General features: G+C 40.9%; 1 protein-coding gene across 2 annotated transcripts in view; it reads left to right on the top strand.

Moving 5' to 3' along the window:
• The first annotated feature begins 6400 nt into the window (after nucleotides 1–6400).
• Nucleotides 6401–19512, top strand: part of LOC140307303 (A-type voltage-gated potassium channel KCND2-like) — a 39962-nt gene continuing 26850 nt past the window's right edge. For both annotated transcript variants that reach the window (XM_072386116.1, XM_072386115.1), the window contains exons 1-2: nucleotides 6401–6834; nucleotides 7094–8275. In XM_072386116.1, the coding sequence (XP_072242217.1) occupies nucleotides 7164–8275 (1112 nt within the window). In that variant the 5' untranslated portion in view covers nucleotides 6401–6834; nucleotides 7094–7163. The remainder of the gene's footprint in view (nucleotides 6835–7093; nucleotides 8276–19512) is intronic.

Genomic DNA, 19512 nt, shown 5'->3' with positions numbered 1-19512 from the left:
AAAGAACAAAGCACAGCACCAAGTCCAGAGAAAACTAAATCATCATATTGGCACGAACACCTCATACCAACACAATGGTGTAGGGGTTAAGATTTGGGCTTGTTTTTGCAGCCACATGATCTCAATACGTTATAGTCATTGAGTCAACCATGAACTCCTCTGTCTACCAAATTATTATCGAGACAAATGCGAGGCCGCCTGTCAAACAGCTAAAGCTTGGCTGAAATCAGTTCATGCAACAGGACAATGATCCAAAGCACATCAGCAAATCTACAAAAGAATAGCTGCAAAAGAAAAGGATGAAGGGGTTGCTAAATAAGTCACCAAGGTGTTTATTTGATCCCTTAGTTTGTTGTATTATACACTTTGAGATCCTTGTTATTTGAAATAGGGTGCATATTCACACCTGACTGCTTCTCTTCTTACTGAAAGCCCCACTAACTGCACCTTAAAAATATCTGCTAATCTACACAATTTGACTCCACAATATGTATACACTCCAAACACTCAATAGATAAGTAACTGAAAAATCTGATCTTTTTTTTTTGGGCAGAGTTTGTCACTTTTCTGACGCTGTTGGGCTTACTTATTACCTCTGTTTCTGTTGCTTATGCAAAACTTATTCTAATCTGCTGCAGTTTGTGGCTTCATGCTAAAAAGAAAATATGAGAACAGTATCAATATTTTCATTACTTTCTCATTATGTATATCCTCCAAAATGTCAAACTACCTCTTTTAGTTGCTGCTGGAAACATCAGCCCCCTTTGAGATACGGAATGCATTAATTTGGTCATGTTCTGAAATGCTTTCCCCTTACCCCCTCACAGAAAATAATTGTTTAATTTATAGTCTGGTGAGTTACACGACGAGCTGTGAGAAGAGAATGAAGAAATAATGAAATATGCAGAGAAAAGAAGCTTAAGCATTGATCACCATGTGCATTCTTGTCAATGCCTATCTCCCTGTCGAGCTTTCAGTGGTTTGTAGTGTAGCAGAAATCTTCTGACAAAAGCAGCTCAAAGAAGCTTCAGGTTAAAGTGCAGATACTTATCACACTTTTCTGTTCCTCAATTTTTTTTCCCACCTAACTACGATGCTTATGATTGATTAAGCTTTCAAAAATGGGAAATTGATTTACCTCCTCCTCCCACATTTACAAACCCTGAACAACAACACCCAAAAACATAGCTAGACTTTCAATATTTTCCACCATTGGCTAAATCACAAGATACCCAGTTCAATGACAAATCCCTGCTCACTGGTTATTTATTTTCCGAGGAGACAAATTATTCCTTCACATGGGACACAGGCACAGAAATAAGCAGGGTAAGGGAGGGAGATGAGACAGTGAGCAAAAGGGGAACAAATTTTGCAGTCCACAAAAGAAGGAGGTGTAGGAGCTGTGTGTTGTGCCTTCATGATGATATTTCACCCTGAACAAACAAGATGAGCCTCACAGAGAGAGGAAGGCATCGATCTACTCAGCTCCAATCATAATACATCTACTTTTCCCCAAGTTTACTTTTTGGCTTTCTATCAGGACTTTATAAATTATTTTGGGTGATAAATCGATCCGCTGCTTTGCCTCTCCCCCTCTGCTGAGAGAAGGGAAACTTGATGGTGAGTGTGCGTGAGTATTTGTGTGGCGTCTGCTTCGCAGGCATCATCTGCCATCTGGCCTCAAAGTACAGGGGCCACATGGTGGGAAAGCAAATGTCACCGGTCAGGCCAGCCAATGCCAAGTCCAGACAAATGACGTCAGGAGAAGCCCACACTGTCTCTGCCCAAACAAACAACCCTGCCACAGAGCCTGATCCCTTCGTGACCCTTCCCTTACTTTGATTTTGGTTGCTTGTAATGATGGCAACAATAATCTGGGAATTATAGCTTATACCAGACTGGCACACCATGATGGTACCTCTGGAAATGAGCTGAATTGCTAAAAACAAGAAAAATATGTCTTATGGGAGTATGGAGAGTTTTAGACTGCTGCAGTCAGATTATCTAAAGAGACAACAGAAAATAGATCCAAAATCCAGATTGAATAACTACTGCACGTTTGTGCCAACAGTATTAAAGTCTGAAACATTTAAGTTTAAGTCTGTTGAAACAGTAATGAAATTCTGATGATGATCCAGAGAAATTGTAGTTCACATCTGCCAAATAAATATTATTTCAAAGTAGATTAGATCATAATTTTCCCTAATATCTTGGATGCCATCCTTGTGTGCCAATATGAACTCTGAATGTGCTGGTTGATATATGATCAGATTCTAAGCAGAACTCCATTACTAATTTCTGTATTTATCTCAGTCATTACTTTGTTGCACAGAAGCAGCTGAAGCATAAAGCTTTCATCACTTGTCACATGTGAAAAAATGCATTCATTTCAGCCTGGGGATGCCGCTACAGAGACAGTGTGAACCTGTAAAAAGCCTTGTTTGTAGATGCTTAGTTTACAATGCATCTGCTCAGCACCTCTGCCATAGAGCAAGTGTTCAACAGATGTAAACAATTCAATATCCCTGCAAAGAATAACTATTTCTGCTAGGGTTTGCCAGTTGGGCGCCATGCTGCCTTTAGCTTTTAATTACACATTGTGCAATAAACACACACACGCACACTGTATTTTTTTCTGCACTGCAGCAAGGCCATAGGAAATAAAACAGACAAGTGAGGGAAAGTTCACTTTGGTTTAATGGCTGTGCTTTAGATTTCCAAGCTCCTGTGCCCTTGTCCAGTAGTAGCTCAGGGACTCACTGCATACTGTGCAGTGCATGTCGCAAAACCCAAAAGCTGTAGTGAATGTGCTATAGGCACAAACCCTCACAGTGACAGACTTCTCCTTTTTCCTTCTCCACCTCTTCACCAGATGACAAAAGATAGTTTCCCTTTAGAAATATTGAGAAAGACAATTAAAAAAGTGCCAGTGGGTGGAACACTTCTCCCAGTCTCATACTTTACCTCATACTTTTAAAAAACTGTATATGAAAGATAGATTGGTGTAATGGGCATTTTTAACAGTGAAACTGTGTATTTGTCTGTCTGTAATTGTGATAATTGTGTTTGTTTCTATACATTACTGTCCTAAGTGCCGGAGGAGAGTTAAGTTATGCAAACTAATATGCTTTTAATGGTAAAAAGGAGGGTTCCATGTGTTGTGAGCCATACATACCAATATGTCCTGTCTGTAGTTGTCTGACAACAAGCAGTGGTTAAACTGCACATTCAGTCCAAACAGGAATTAAACAAGTCACACAGTTCTCAAGTGTTAGCCTCCCACTTCAGGGCAACTCCCTTCCCTGCAGCACATAGCACATGAACACATATATAAAAAGCTTTACACACGAGTGCGTACTTGTGTACACACATACATACAAACGCAAACACACCAGCTGCCTTGTGCAATAAAGAACCATGACGACCTACTCTATTCTACACATCCGCAGGGGGTCAATAACTCATTAGACCCAAGGAAAGACAGAGGCAGCTGAGGGAGATGATGTGGTGGTTGGTGGGCTGGTTGGCTGTGGGCTGCTCACCTGCAGATATCAGCATGTCATTGTGCCCACAGGTCAAGAGGGCAATCCAAGACTTCTTTAGCAGCATTTCATTAAAGACATCAGGGTGTTTACATGGCTGAAATAAGGTAATACATGTAATATATACCTGTTTTATTTCTCTGAAACATTTATTTTTCTCCAGCTCTGGGATTTTTACAGTTCCCTTTTTTTTGGTGTTTATTTATTACCTTTTTATTGCCTGACACGAACTTGCATCTCAATGAAGTGTCCATAAAAAAAAAGGAAATCAAAGTTAATTATAAAAACCAGACCTCGGTCCCTTTAGCAACCCAAGGCAAAGTGCATGCCTATTGGTTTGTCTATATAAGCAATGCTTTCATTGAAACAATTCTCTGTGTTGTAGATGATTCATAATGCTCAGGTTATTTCTGGCTTAACCTTCTGAGATCACCTCAATCATTAAAAAAAAATGTCAGTTTTTCTATTGATGACCCAAATCAAATGCCGTCTATCCTTCACTTCATCCTTAACAAACCCTGGCACATCTCCAGTGGACGGGACTCATTTGTTTAATCATCTCAATCACTGAGCTGAGCCTGACTAAATATAGAATACAGAAAACAGACTGCAGTGTGGGATGTATTAGTGCACGCAGTGGACAGTCTGCCGCTGTCAATGGATCAAGAGCAAAAAATATGGCTGCGTGTGTGTGTGAGCCCACGTGAATGTCTAAAGGTTCATCAGACAGACAGTGTGTGCGTGTGAGTACTTGTTTGGTTTGGGTGCTTGGCTTTGCGTTACAACACTGAGCACCCTTAAAGACCTGTTTACAAAAATTCATCCTGTTACACAACCAAATCCCAAAGGCATCAGAGTTGGTTCAGTGGTCAACAGCATGCGAGAAATCACTATTTTGATAGATTAAGCAAAAGATAAATATTATTGTTATAACTATCAGAAACATTTTTTTTTGTTTATTTCTTTTAGGTTTGAGCATTTATATTTGACCTAAGTTCAACAATTCCTGCTTCTGATAGGGATGTCCAGGCAAAATAAGGGAAAAAAGCCTGGATGAGGTGTTCAACCTTGGTAAGGACACAAGCTAATTGCTTGATCCAAAGACTAAATCCATAAACACACAGACGATGTAATTAAATCATCTGCACAGCTCTGCGTCAACACCAATCATCTGAAATGACCTTGGAACTCTTTAGAAATTTGTGTGTTCATAAAGCCTGTAAGTGCCACATATATGGTGTCATGTACAACCCATCTGATCACAGACCAGCACTAGTATGTGAAAAAACCCCAAAGCATTGGACTGAACTGTGGTTTTGCTTGTTGAGATGTTTTAAAATGAACATCAATCGACAAACTGAAGACAAATGGATATATGAGGAACAAAATGTTAATCTGCTCACTTCATTTAACATGCCTACCCATCTTACTATGCAAGTATTACCCTGTTTTGTCAGCTATAACACATATTCTGACAAATCGCCGTGATTAAAAATGACAAGACATGTAAATGCTAGATAACCAGTTTCCTACATTTGAAATTAAAACACAGTGGCTATCTGTGGTCTAAAACGCTTCCAGCTTGACTGCCAGTTTAGCAGGGATGCTTGTGTTTGGTTGCCATTTGGCAACTGCTGGAATATTTAAATGCCCTGATGAATACATAGCCCCTGGGCCTGACTGCTCAAACTGAACACCGAGTATGCTCTGACATGCTCAGCATACACTAATGGGACTTCTGACGGTCCATTCATCGCACCAGTGTGCCAAAGGGGATCCGTAGATGGGCGTGAGTGTAGTAAGCTGGTTGACGATCTGGAGTGCAAAAGGCCAAAGGTCTCACTGGTGCAGCATCGAGTGTGTCCATCAGCAACTTATTATACTGTCAATCTGTCCTTTTGCAAAACATGGTTTCCTTCCAACTTATTTGTTGCAAATTGCAGTACTTTAAATAAGAGGAACAGCTGCTACACATTTTCTACACCTCATCTCCACTGGCCATTCACTTTCACGAGGCTCAGTGGCTGTGTTTACTTAAGCACGACTCTGAAACCCAGTGAGTTTAGCTGAAGCTGTGGTGTGACGTGTTCGGAATCTGTAGCCTGCACGCGTACAGAGGAGCCAGAAACTGCCGGCAGCTGCAGTGTTGAAAGCTCGGGAGCTGTCCGCGGTGCTGAAATCATGAAATAGGCTTAAAAAAATAAAATCGGACCTAAATCTCAAAGTGAGATATGTGGTCTTCTGCGGAGCCAAAGCCACAATATGTTTTAATGCAGCAACTCACGGTCACAGATGTCTGAGATCCCCTTCGGAGATGTCCGTGCTGTTACGTTAGGGAGCGCATGCATTTCATTGATTATGGTGATTTTGGAAAATGTCAGCAGGGTAGTGTAACACAATGATGCTGACCTTTGAAGATGTTCAACAGCATTAAAGAACAGTTTTTAAAAAAACAAAAACAATATTGCGCACGTTTTTGTTGCAGATCATGTGCTTTAATGTTTGAAAAAACGAAAATACCGTGATAAGGTTTGAATAAGTTAAACGTCACTTTTCCCTTCTGGATTTGAAAAAACAAAACAAAACAGAATTTTCCAAAGAAAAGAGTGAGGGTAACTTGAAAGGACTTCGCATTTCCCCTATAGACTCCGCGTTTTAATATACATCACATTCAAAACGAACCCCTTTGACAACTGCTCCTTTATTTAAGATATTTCACGACATTAAAGATATTTTAATGTCTAGCTGTTGTAAGTCCATTCTGTGCGATGGGAGAAAACACAAACACTAGCGCTAACTTGAGGTTTTGGAGATACCGCCTACTTAGACTACCATTACGCATTGAATAGTTCCCACACAGCGAAGCAGCAGCAGTGGAATTTCTGGGTGCAGATAGGACCACTCCTCTCTCTGCATTCGGTTTTCTCTCTCCTCTCTCCACATTCGGAGCTTGGTGATGAGGAAGGGGGAGGGTGGTCTTGCAGTCGACGAGAGGAACAGGAGTTTATTGAGGAGTAGCTGCAACGGGAGGGAAAAACCTATGCACATGAGCCCTGCAGATGGTAAGAGGAGAGAAAGGAAAGATCGCGCGCGGACAAATGACCGCTCTCTGGCAAGAGACCGCCGCTTGATTTGTTTAACTTGTTGATGCACCGTAATTGCACCGTTTCCCCCTACCGTCTGACCGCAGTGACAAATAGATGGGGGGCGGAATTGCAAGTGTTCTTCTCCGAGGATAGGTATTTTTATTGAACTCATCATAAATGCAGTTTATTGAGCAACCCTCTCTAAGGTGAGTTTGCTTTTTCTTGGGTATTCATTGGGGGAAGAGAGGGATTCCTGATTAAGAGTGGATGGCAATTTAGACATGTAATTCATATTCTGCCGCAAAGTAGGCTTCAATAACTCAACTGTTACATTGTGGAAAAAGCTGGAGTGATACTCTTTTGCGCAGTATAAGTAAATGGATGTGTGCGTTTTTGTTTCACATTCTGTTAAAACGATGTGCTTCAGATGCATATAACAATCTCTGTCTGCTGCTCCTCATGCAGATGCAATTCGTCTATGAGCCATAACACTGTGACAACCGGAGCAGGGTCGAATTAAACACTACAGGTCAGCATGGCAGCAGGTGTTGCGGCATGGCTTCCCTTCGCCCGAGCGGCGGCCATAGGATGGATGCCGGTGGCGAGCACCCCGATGCCCATTCCTCCTCAAGAGAAGAAGAAAGCCCAGGATGGACTCATCATTCTTAACGTGAGTGGGACCAAGTTTCAGACTTGGCGAACCACTTTGGAGAGGTACCCGGACACTTTGCTGGGGAGCACAGAGAGAGACTTCTTTTTCCACGAGGAAACAAATGAGTACTTTTTCGATCGCGACCCTGACATCTTCAGACATATCCTGAATTTTTACCGCACGGGGAAGCTACACTATCCGCGCCAAGAATGCATATCTGCGTACGACGAGGAGCTCGCTTTCTTCGGTATAATCCCCGAGATCATTGGGGACTGCTGTTACGAGGAGTACAAAGACCGAAGGCGCGAAAATGCGGAGAGGCTTCAGGATGACGAGGAGATGGACATGAACAACGACGTCACGCCGGTGAACCTGACGCACCGGGAGTACCTGTGGCGGGCTTTTGAAAACCCTCACACCAGCACCTTAGCTCTGGTCTTCTACTATGTCACAGGGTTCTTCATTGCCATATCAGTTATGGCCAACGTGGCGGAGACGGTTCCCTGTGGGACTCTGCCTAACAGGTCGAAGGAAGTTTCCTGTGGAGACCGTTACGCGCTGGCCTTCTTTTGTTTAGACACTGCGTGCGTCATGATATTCACTGTTGAGTATCTGCTTCGTTTGATCGCAGCGCCCAGCCGGTACAAGTTCATGAAAAGTGTGATGAGCGTCATTGATGTGGTCGCCATCATGCCTTACTACATCGGCCTGGTCATGACCGACAATGACCAGGTGAGCGGAGCTTTCGTCACCTTGAGGGTCTTCCGGGTGTTTCGGATTTTCAAGTTCTCCAGACACTCCGCTGGGTTGCGTATCCTGGGCTACACGTTGAAGAGCTGCGCCTCCGAGCTGGGCTTCCTGCTCTTCTCACTCACTATGGCCATCATTATCTTTGCTACGGTCATGTTTTATGCAGAGAAAGGCTCTCCATCCAGCAAGTTCACCAGTATTCCTGCAGCGTTTTGGTACACCATTGTCACCATGACAACACTGGGGTAGGTGGCTGAACGACTCCCTGAAAGCTTGGAAAACCTTCATGAAATATCCATATTTATAATGACTATATTGACATAAAGAATAAGTATTGTAATTGCAATTATACCGATTGATAATTTGCACAAATGTATTTAACCTGCCACAGGTGTGCATTCATTGGGCACGTTAACGGCCTTGAGCCCTTCTCAGCCAATCAGAGGACGGCTGTTGAGGCCTCTGCGCATCAATGAGTCCGCTCCACACTAGCACCCCTTATTATGTTGAAGGTCAGGCCTCGTCCCTGCCCGTTTTCAAGGGTCTTTAGTGGATCGTTTGTAAAGGTTATAGCACTGAACACTGCAGGGTCTTCAGAAAAAGAAAGAAAAATCCCCCTATGCTTCTCAGTAACAAACAAAGAAAGCCTCCTACCTGATCACGCACGGCGCATCCGCAGACCAAACTGAGGCAAGTGCAGAGATTTAATTAAAAGCAAACTTGTGTGCTATAAATCACACACACACGCATTCACACACACCTCTCCGCCTCATCTCTGCCTCTCATTCATTCTCTCCCAGTTCATCTTCCTTTCAACGTGGTACAGTAAATATTTGAATGCTAATTTCATGCTCATGAATAACCTCAACCGCTCCGTGTGCTGATGTGGCATAAAATAATTAAACAGTGTTAAGAAGATTACATCACATTAATTCGTATTGATGAGCGCACTCAAGCGCTCAGCTGCTCGCTGTTGGTTATTATTATTACTGTTGAGCTATTATTACCATTATTCACTCTCGCGCAGCCCTCCGGAACGACGTGTTTTCCAAGGTGCTGAGAACTTTTTTCGGTAGAATTAGGCTTTTATCTATTCATATAAACAAACAGAAGACGAAGATTAAACGACCTAAAATCATAATCAGATGATTTCCCGATTTCTGTGTTGAAATAGAGGCTGATGGTTGTGCCTTCACTAACTACTGCAAACGTAAAACCTATTCCCCAGCTTCTGATAGTGATTCTGATAGTGACACAGAAATTTGGTATTGTTTTAGCACTACAAATCTATCATGCAAACAAATTACTACTAGCTTTGTGTGGTTGCTTTTACACACGCCTGTCTGCAGGTGTGTGTGAGTGTGGCAGGATCTGAGCAAGGACGTGCTTGAGATATGTTAAAGCAAAAATACAAATGCAAAAGCATTGCTTCAGGTTCTGGTTTGAGCTGATCTTCACAAGGCAAATGATAGATCTACCATCCTTTTTTTCTTATCTGTTGCCAGTTCTCGCAGCTGCATTGATGCAGATCACCTTCCTCAGCTCTGCAGGCAGCATTTGTAGTTTTTGATTATTATTATAATCATCATTGTCATTAAAATGTTCACTCTCACATCAGATTATTTCTATCTGCTCTCATGCAGCTGTTGATGCTGAGTTAGTGGCTGTTCTGTCCTCTTAATGGCATATGCAAATCTTCTCCCTGTGCTCACTCAATGCCAGTAGAACTACAACTTGCAGTGCGCGCATAATTAGTAATATGCACGACCTAATAGCTGAAGCTACCACATTAGTGTTGCACTGGACATACTTTCTGTTTAGGTTTGAATATGAAAGACAAGTTCTGCAAGAGGCTATGCTATTTATCTTTGGGGTGCAACAAATATATTGCTGGATTCAGTTCAAGATGGATTTGAAAAAGCCGTTTTGTGCGTGAGAACAAAAGTAAAATGTCCTTGGTAATGGGGACGTTTCTGTCACTCCATTGTGAGCCATGACAGCCTGGCTGACAGATAAGCAACATGAACTGAAGCTTTCCAATGCTGCAGAATACTGCATAGAGGACCACCGGTGGAGCGACTGAAAACTCATCACTGAGAGACAAAGTCAGGTCTTTTTTCGTGATCCATCATTGTCCCCAGGTGTGCTATTATAAAAACACATCTCATTCAACCTGTAGAGCTAAATCATGGTTGTCATAGTTTGTATTAACACTGGAGTGTGGAGAATTTCTATTTTATTCTCCACCAATAACCCTAAAATGCTCATCTGCTTAGAGGATATGATGTATTCTGATGATTTGTTTCAGAGCCCAGGATGCAGAAAAATTGATCCACATGTAACAAATAGTTTTTAAGACTGATGTGAATGATTTTGTCTTTTTTTTCCGTCTCTAGTGGCAAACAAGCTCTCTAAAGGCTAGCAGGGACACTGTTGGCTGAGACCTGTGGGCAAAGCATTTTATTTCATTCCAATTGTCAATGATGCTTTATGCTTGAATGGTATCATGATGCCTTTCCACTACATATATTTTCAATTTCCCTGACTCACACCCTGTGGAAGTAAAGACAGTGGCGGGCATTCTCTCCCCTGCTGATGGCCCATTGATTGTGCTTAAGCAGACGTGCAGACATTGGGAGAGCAGGGGCTCCTGTTCAGAGGCTCTTGGCAGGCAGCCTGAACGAAAGGGAAGAGGGTGCCTGGAGACCAGCGGAGAATCAATAGCTCTGTGCAGCTGCGTGTCATGCCTCTGTGTATCTTCTGCGCTACGCCACCAAACATGGGACAAGACCCACTTATCCCTCCTTATTTATCGAGCCTAATCTCTGGGGTTGCTTTTGGATACCTAACAAAGAGAAATCCGCCACTGCTTGAATGGATCTGCCTAGATTTTGTAGAACTGGCTAACTGGGTGTAAAATAACATTTTTTCTATCTGTGATATTGTGATTTGTAGCATCTTTTAAAACTGTGCTAAAGTATACCTTTGTGAATTGATTTAGTACTGGCCATTTAAGGCTGCAATAGATTCTAATTCAAATATTGTGTTGCACTTTGTTAGGATGGAATCAGGTGTTGCTCTGTTTTTCCTGCTCTTATTTTCTCTCGATGATCCACGCGGTCAGGGTGAATTAGCTGCAGAGGGAGTTTTTTAGTGCTTCAGATCTTTTAAGTGATTTAATGTGTAATGGAGTGCACTGTTGAGAGCAGCTGTGAAAACGGTGGAAGTCAAGCGCAACCCACAAGGGAAAGGGAATGAGGAGGACAGGGGTTTAGTCTGGAACATAGACACACTCATTCCTCTGGACACAGGCAGACATCACCCTTGATAGACAAGAAGTGCCTCAGCTTCTGACAAGAACAGACTTGTTTCCGGCACTCACACTCTCTACTTCCATCCCTCCTTTTCCATACTATTACTCATTTTACACTGTAACACTCTTTACTATAAAACTGCAGTGATTAACTCACAGCTTTACTATCTTAAGATGTTTTTCCATTTCAAGGTACAGTACAGTAGTCTTCCCTGCCTTATTTTCCACTGTTGACAGTATCCCCTCAAAGTGGGCACAGTGTGTGTGACACTTTTATCCAAACTCACTTATACTGAGGAGTATAGAGGAGTTTCAACTGGCTATTGTTGTGAATGAGTTTTCCACAGGATTTTGAATATCTTTTGGGTGGAATCATAACAACTAAGCACCACAGACCTTTGTTCTCACCCTTAAATACAACCCATAATGGTATCCTATAAAGTACCACCCCTACAAGCGGCATGAAGGAAATACAATTCTTGGGGCATTTCCACATCTAAGCAGACTCTAAAGCAACTTGTTGAAGAAGCCACAAAGTGGGAGGAAGGACAGGATCACCAGAATAGATGTGGATGATGCATTCATACTTCCTGTGTGAACTTAAATCAAAACCAACAGCTGTGTTTTTACTTCTGATTTGCACTCAGTCAATTACATGGCAACTCTGTGCTAAAACACTTCACACCCTAGTTGGGTATAGGCAATTACGTTACTTGGTAAGGGTTAGAAAATTATTGTGGTTAGGGCAAAAATACACTCCTTACAATGCTACTGTCACTTTTGTGAATATTATGTTAGAAATTGTGTGCAGAACCTTTAAATGACTGAATAGAAGAAGGAGATGTGCAATGTGCACTGCTGCTGCTGCAATCTTGCCGTTTGGCCAGTCAGCAGTCTGCAGTGTTTACACGTTGTTGTATTTGTCAGTTGGCTTGCTTGGAACTTTGGTTCAGGTTGTACAAAAAAAGATTTCTACTACTATCCTATGATAGGTATCATACACTGTGGGCTGGTCATCCGTCAGAACAGATAAGACAGAGACGCACAGTTAAGAAGGCAATCAAGCATCACAAATTAGCAATCACAAATAAACAGAAAACAGATGCAAACTCCACACAGAAAGACACCATGGTGCCAATACAAGTTGAAATGAACAAAAATAACTTGCAAGCAGCATAGCCAAAATTGTGAAAGATATTAAACAGCTGTTGTTGGGTCAGTTCATTTTTCACATATCTAAGACGCTCATCTGTTCAGGTCAACATTCTCTTTAGCTGTAACATGCTTTCATCTCCTGCAGACTGCATTAAAGTTTGCAGTGTGGCAATAATACCTGAACGCTGTTCAAATGTCACAGCAAATTTACAACTATTTTTTACAGTGTAAAGATAATGCCGAGATGAGCAATTATTCTAATTGCTGATTTGCTGTGACATTTACTATGTTGATTGTCCTAAGGAGCAACAAACATGCCTCTACATTGTAGTCCCTCATCAGAAGCTGAATTTATCACCAAGTCGTTGGTGCTGCAGCTCCACCCACCAAATACAACTGGAAAGGCTTGACAAGTGAGGCCCATAAACCTCTCAGGGTAGGATTTATAAGACCGAGGAAGCAAGGTTAATACACAGGAGGGTCACTGTAGGGCCCATAAACAACCAGAAGTGTAACCATTATCATGCTTGCCAGTTCTGACACCTCAGCCTCATGGCAGTGAAAGCCTACAATACAAAGCATCAAGTCCATGGTACAGTATGGTGCAGTGTAAAGCTTTTTGAAGTCCAAACTCTTCAGTGCATGTCAAATGTAATTGAAACGTACAGGAACAATCTGGAGGGTCTTATACTGTTTCTGGACCCGGGAGATAACAAATGCATTTTCGATTTAGTACTCGTGTGGTTGGATAATTTACTATGGGCCTGGCAGGCAATGCAGAGAATTTTCACCCGTTTTTTTCTTTCTTTTTTTTTCTTTCCTTACAGAGCACGACATTCAGCTAGAACATTTGGTGTGTTTGATTATATTGTGCAATGAGCGTAATTTTCACATTCAGTGGAATACATTACACCACTTGGCATTGTGTACATTATGCACATTATGAAAATCAGCAATCCATTATGAGCGCTGTGATATGCTACTGTGTAAAACACAAGTAGCTAATGTGAGATGTGTAGGCTTCTATTCGCCTGTAGGTTCATGCCCCCCACCCCCCACCCCCCCATCCTTCACCCCCAGGTGCTTTAGTAGGGAGGAGAAGAGATGCTAATGTGAGGCTGGCATAATGGTCCTGAAGTGACAGGTGACTTAATGAGAGGATCCAAGCACTGAAATGTGTTCTGTATGAGCTCCCTTTTGTCCATGCAAATGACTGCGAAATGGAGGAGTGATAGCGAGGGGCGGAAACAGGCAGCCATCCTCAGAGGAGATTAAGATCATTGCAAAAGACAGAATCTGGCAAAAAAGAAAAGACACAGATCTTCTGTTTTTTTGGCTTAATTGAAAATACCAAGCGCCTGCTTGTCTTTTATCCTCTGTGCTTGCGTAAATGGTTTCACGCAAGCAGTCAGAGATTTTTAGAGGGTGTTATGGAGGTGTGGGTGGAATGATTGATTAATATTTTATGGGCAGTCGTATATTACAGATTTATTACATCATATTTCATAGGCAGAAACTTCAAAGATGTTAATGATGTTATACATTTATTTCTTTTACTGAAAGATAATGTCAGCCAGAATGTGTGTTTGTGGTCAGTCAACCCTGAGCTGAAAAACAGATTATGGCCTGCTGGTAGGTTGATGTGAGGTTACTGTGTATGTGAACTGACTCTAAAAGCAGGCATGCATCACTGCGGATGGTCAGATTGATAAATAATCTATATGGCAAGGACAAAATGGCTGTCCTCCCATTTGATTCGATTTCTTTGACAACTCGTCTTCGATGCAGCACAAATAAAACACATTCTACGTGTTGGGTTTTCATTAATTCACGTTGAGTGTGCTGCATTATGCAGGGAATTAAACTCACAGGTTCTGCACTTGGGCCTGGGTAACGTAGTGTGAGGATGTAAAATATAGCATCAGTGTTTTTCCCACAGCTCAGCATTTTTATCTTCTTCTCTGTATTGCAAGCAATGCTGCAGATTAATGGAATTTTCCGGAACAAGATTAAAGTTACTCCAAATGAATGCAGCATCACTGCATTAGGAAATGAGGAGATATGTGAGAAAACACATCACCTCGATTTCATTGTTGTTGGAACGCATTTGCTCTGCTCGGCTCCACTTCCATCCAATCTAACAGCCTTGAAACCCTGACCCCGCCTGAGTGAATGGATGAGAAGGGGAAATATTGCCTATTATGTAACTGTGTCCCATTTTCAAAGTTGATGTGTTGTAAAAGATATCGGATGCTAAGTGTATGCCATGAGATCAGTGGATCAAACAGAGAGCAAGTGATAAATCCAAGCCCAAGAGCTGTCTGCTCCTCTGGTGCTGCATGGCTTATTTACATACTCAGCATTTACATACAGATGAAAATGGCTTGTCTGGTCATGGACATTGGTATGCAGACTCATAAATGCCTCATCATCACTTTGTTTAGATGTGCTGGAGTATTTCTAAATGGATTCTCTTTAGGTTTGGTCTGCTGGTTTTCACTAGCATTCGATCAATTGAGTTATCATGTCGGGATCAGTAAAGATGACTTCAGCAGAGATATATTCAAGTGACCAACGATGCACTCAGGTTGTTCAGTACCACAAATTTTGGTTTTAATCTGATACTGATATAAGACCAGGACCACGATTCAAATGTGAGGCCTTTCATTATGAATGGGGTGATATTAGAAGAGTTAATGTAACACTATACAATGTGCAGCATGAGCCATGGTTCATGAGGGGAATATACAGTATGTATATATATATATATGTATATATATAAACATATTTTTATATGTATGTTTTTTTTATTATCACTAACATTACGCATCAGTTTTTTACTACTTGCAAAAGTGCAAAAGAGTGTTAATAGTAGACAACAAAAATGAAAATCGTGTGACATCAAAGTTGTCACCATGCATACAAACACAACCACAGCAAAGAAAGTCTATGCTTTAAAGATGACTGTTTACTTTTTGTTTTGAAAGTCAAATATTCTTTCATTTCTTGTGTTTAGCTTCCTTTGGTCTTCTCATGACTGTCAGAGTTTTAGAGGATTTTTCCAATTTTTCTGTCAAACTGAGTCATAGTGTGTTTAAAATACATAGTGTACTTCTAAAGGGTTTTCATGGAGATTCAGATACATTTGGAAAAAGCCAGGCAAGTTTTTTTTTTCTCTTCTTTTCCAGTCTTTAGACAGAAACGCTGGGATGTGTAAAATGTTAATAGAAACAAAGGCAAAAATGTTTGATTATTTAACCCACTGAATATTCAAAATACCACATCTCAAATGCTGAAAAATGAAAAGAACATTTATTTTATTTTTTAATAACAATAAAAAAAGTGATAATTCCTCATTTGATTAAATTGCTGCTTTTGAAAAATATTGGAAAAGAGACTGGAAAATTAGAAGAAAAAAAAGCTATTGATGTGATTTAGATAAAACATCTGAGAGAGAATGAGTCTTAGTGAATAAAAGGAGGGATTCACCACTGTGCAAAAATCAGTGTGGATAAACACTTCAGCAATTAAAAAACAAGAACCTAAAGAAATCTCTGTACACACAGGGGAAATATTGTGAATATCATGGTCAGCGAAAATGGTATATCTCTGCATCAAAAGATTGAGGTCGATACCATGTAAAGAAAACAAATCTTAAATAAAACAATCCAAAACACTTTGCTTTGTGAGGGGCTGATGTGAAGTATGAAAACAGGACACTTTTCTTTTGGAAATCATGGAACCTGTAGCCTCTGAGCTAATTTAACTTATTGTTGAATTAGTGCACAGTTCAAAAGTCAGCATGCATGAGCACCGGGGTGCAGTAGTTCCCGTGGTATGGGCAACTTGCACATCTGTGAAACTACATAGAACAATATAAAAGTTTTGGAGCCACATACGATGCAACACAGACACAGTCTTTTTCAAAAGAAGGCCTTTCTTCTTCTTTCTTCTTTGTTATTCAGCCAAACAGTATCAAACCCCGTTTTGCAAATCTTAAACAGCATGACTTTGTAGCCTGATGCGTTTTCAGTCCAGATCAGTTATTCTCTGAAAACATTTGGTCAGTTCTGATGTGAAAAATAAAACACAGGAGTCCACAAACTTTTGAGCTGCTGAATTTTTTGTTGTCATTGTGGATTTACTCAAAGGAAGTTTCTTCCTTTTGTAAAGTGCCCTAAGATTACTTTTTGCTGTGAATGGGCACTGTATACTTCAAATTATGCTAAACTCAAATCCTAACCAACAGGAAAGCAAATACATTTCACTTTCAAAACAGCAACTGGTCTCCTAAGCTCCCAAGGGCCTGCAAAGTGTCATATTTTACTCTCTATAGCATCAAATTTTTTTGGGAAGGAGCTGTGTTCTAAGACAATTGGCTGACCAAATGGTCAAAATAAGTAGAACAAAACTGTTATCTTTTCATAAATTCCCCTAACTTTACTAAGTACAGTACTTATCCAAACAAGCTGTTGATCTTTTCCTATCTCACGTGTCTAAACCTTTTATGTCATATTGTCACGTGTTAATGCAGATTTATTCATAAAACAAAATGTCGATGCGATTCTTTTGAGCTGATATGTGCTGACCACTCTTAACCGCAGCATTGCTCTCTTAAGTTAAGGAGTGGTTGGGTTATAAAAAGCCTTTTTTGCAATGTTCCACTTTAAGATTTTACAAACCCTTTTGATAACAGTAGCAGCGTCTGAAAGTTTTCTTGAAGAAAAACAGTCACTGCCACTTATTTGAACTATTATGCTCTGAGTTTTCCGCAGCCTAATTAGAAGCTCGATATAGTGTCAATGGGCCTCGCACATGTTGCTTTTGTGTAGCTCTTGAGCTAATCAGCACACAAAGCACACACTATGTGAGCTTTAATGTTGAGCTGTAGCATTTTTAATGTCCGCCATGGCTGTGTGAACATTACATCGCTATCCACAACGGCATGTAATAAGTGCAGGTTGAGGGAGAAGCAGTTGTTCTTTTATTTTTAGATGCTACTGTCATTACACTGAACTGGCAGTCATTATTCTGCATCTCTCGAAAGCCAAACAAGCCCTCCTGTCCCCTTCTTTACCTCAAAGTGCAGATTTGCAGCACAGATTTAGGTCTGAAAAGTTGTGATAATCTCTCCCATCACAATGAGGGAGGGGTGTGTCACTATTTGCAATGATTATGTCTCTCAGGCGCTTGGGACAGTAAAGCAAGCACAATCTCTTGAAACAGTGCCAGCTTTTATAATACCAGAGTGTGAATATCCCTCCCCTCGACATTTGTCTCTTTATCAAAAAACCCCCCTCAGCCAACATGCCAACGTCTGTGATCAGCACAGATTCGCAGATTATAGCCAACAGCAGTCACCAGTCTGCTGTGTGAATGAAGCGGAAACAAAAGAATTCACATAGTTACATAACTTGTGCCTCTCTGACACCTCGTCTGAAGAGTGATGGGATATCACTGCAGACTGACTGAGGTGAAATGAGAGAAATAATTTGCACTTTGACAGTTTAAAGTACCTACTATTAGTCCTGTATGGGATCCATTCTTTCAATGCCAGGTGACTAACTGTCATCATGTAACAGTACTTTGGTTAGCACCAGTTGTTGTCTTGTATCCTTTGAGAGAGTTGAAATCAATATAAACTTTCATGTGCTACAGGCAAACAATGCATTTCTTGTCATCATTTTCACAGTGAATAACGATACTTTGATGCTAACTCATAAAGTGAATCTTTGTTTACAACCATTCATATTACCTGAACATGAGCAGACTCGTGGCAAAGTCATGAATATTGATTCAGTCCTTTTTCAAAACCGAGAACCCTGTTTTTGCTGTTCATCTCATTTTTTTTTTTTTGTCAGTGCTGAGGAATCGTGTGCCAGTTTACATGCCGCAATAAAAGCCTCTCATGATCATTACTGGCCTCACTCAAAAGAAATCCGCTGTGTTCACTTTACAGAAAATAAAAAGGATTCTGAGCCCTGTAAACTGCAAAAGTGTCGGCTTTGGATCGAGCTGCCCACACGAATCACAGTTAACCCAGTTTCATTGTTGGGTCTTTGCCATGGGCTCCATATATCATTAGTTTTCTGTATGTGGCATGAATGATAAGAGGCCATGTCCCATTTCAGTTTAGGTATAAAGACCTTCCTCCTGTCTGCCTGGCAGGGAGGTCCTGCTGAGATGAGGGATGTCAGGCTGTCACCCTGACGCATGGCAGCTGTTTCCTGCCTGCCCCAGCTTCTATAAATAGCAAAATATATCACCTAATGTAGGCCATTTGGTCAAACAGAAACTAAACAGGGCATGTGCTTCGGGCCATATTTCTCTCCTTCACCTGCAACTAATTCTTCATGTACAAGGATATCACCCTCATAGCTTTCAAACTGTCACTATTAAGACCATTGTTTATAGGTGATTGAAAAAGAAAATAATGATCATTTTCACAGTTAGAAAATAAGAGCCCTGCAATGGCAACAAGCTTGTGGACATGTAAATGTGTTTTTATTTATTTGACTTGTTTTTATGTACTCTCTTTGTGTAGGTGCTTTTGTCAAAGTCCTCGATTCCATCAAATTACCGCAAACTGTTTTTAAAAAAAACACATAAGTGTTAAATCGACACTTTACAGAGTCAAGAATTGCGTATTAAATCTTCACAAAAGGAAACGGCGATGATGGTTTTATTGTACCCACACACTAAATTCAGTGCAATTACATGACAGGTGGAAAGCAGCACTTAGCGGTGTCAGTCTTTCTCTTGTGTGTTTAAGCATAATTTAGTATCCCACTGTGATATATTGTGTATCCTACTTCAGGTTTTTCTATAAACAGCTAGAAGCACACTCTCTTTAAGCTACTTTACAAGCTTGACCTTTTGAATGGCAAAGCCTGTTTGTCTGTCAGTCCAACAGTTTGCTTTATTATTTTTTGCTAATTTTTTTTGTAGACATTGAGCATTCTCATAAGATAACTTTTACCTTGTGATGCACTGGCTTTTTATCTAGCATTGGCA

The sequence above is a fragment of the Leuresthes tenuis genome, unplaced genomic scaffold (genome assembly GCF_036924035.1).
Source record: "Leuresthes tenuis unplaced genomic scaffold, fLeuTen1.0.hap1 SCAF_5, whole genome shotgun sequence".
Classification (NCBI taxonomy): Eukaryota; Metazoa; Chordata; class Actinopteri; order Atheriniformes; family Atherinopsidae; genus Leuresthes; species Leuresthes tenuis.
The sequence above is the reverse complement of the archived record's forward strand: the minus strand, read 5'-3'. Positions and strand labels throughout refer to the sequence as shown.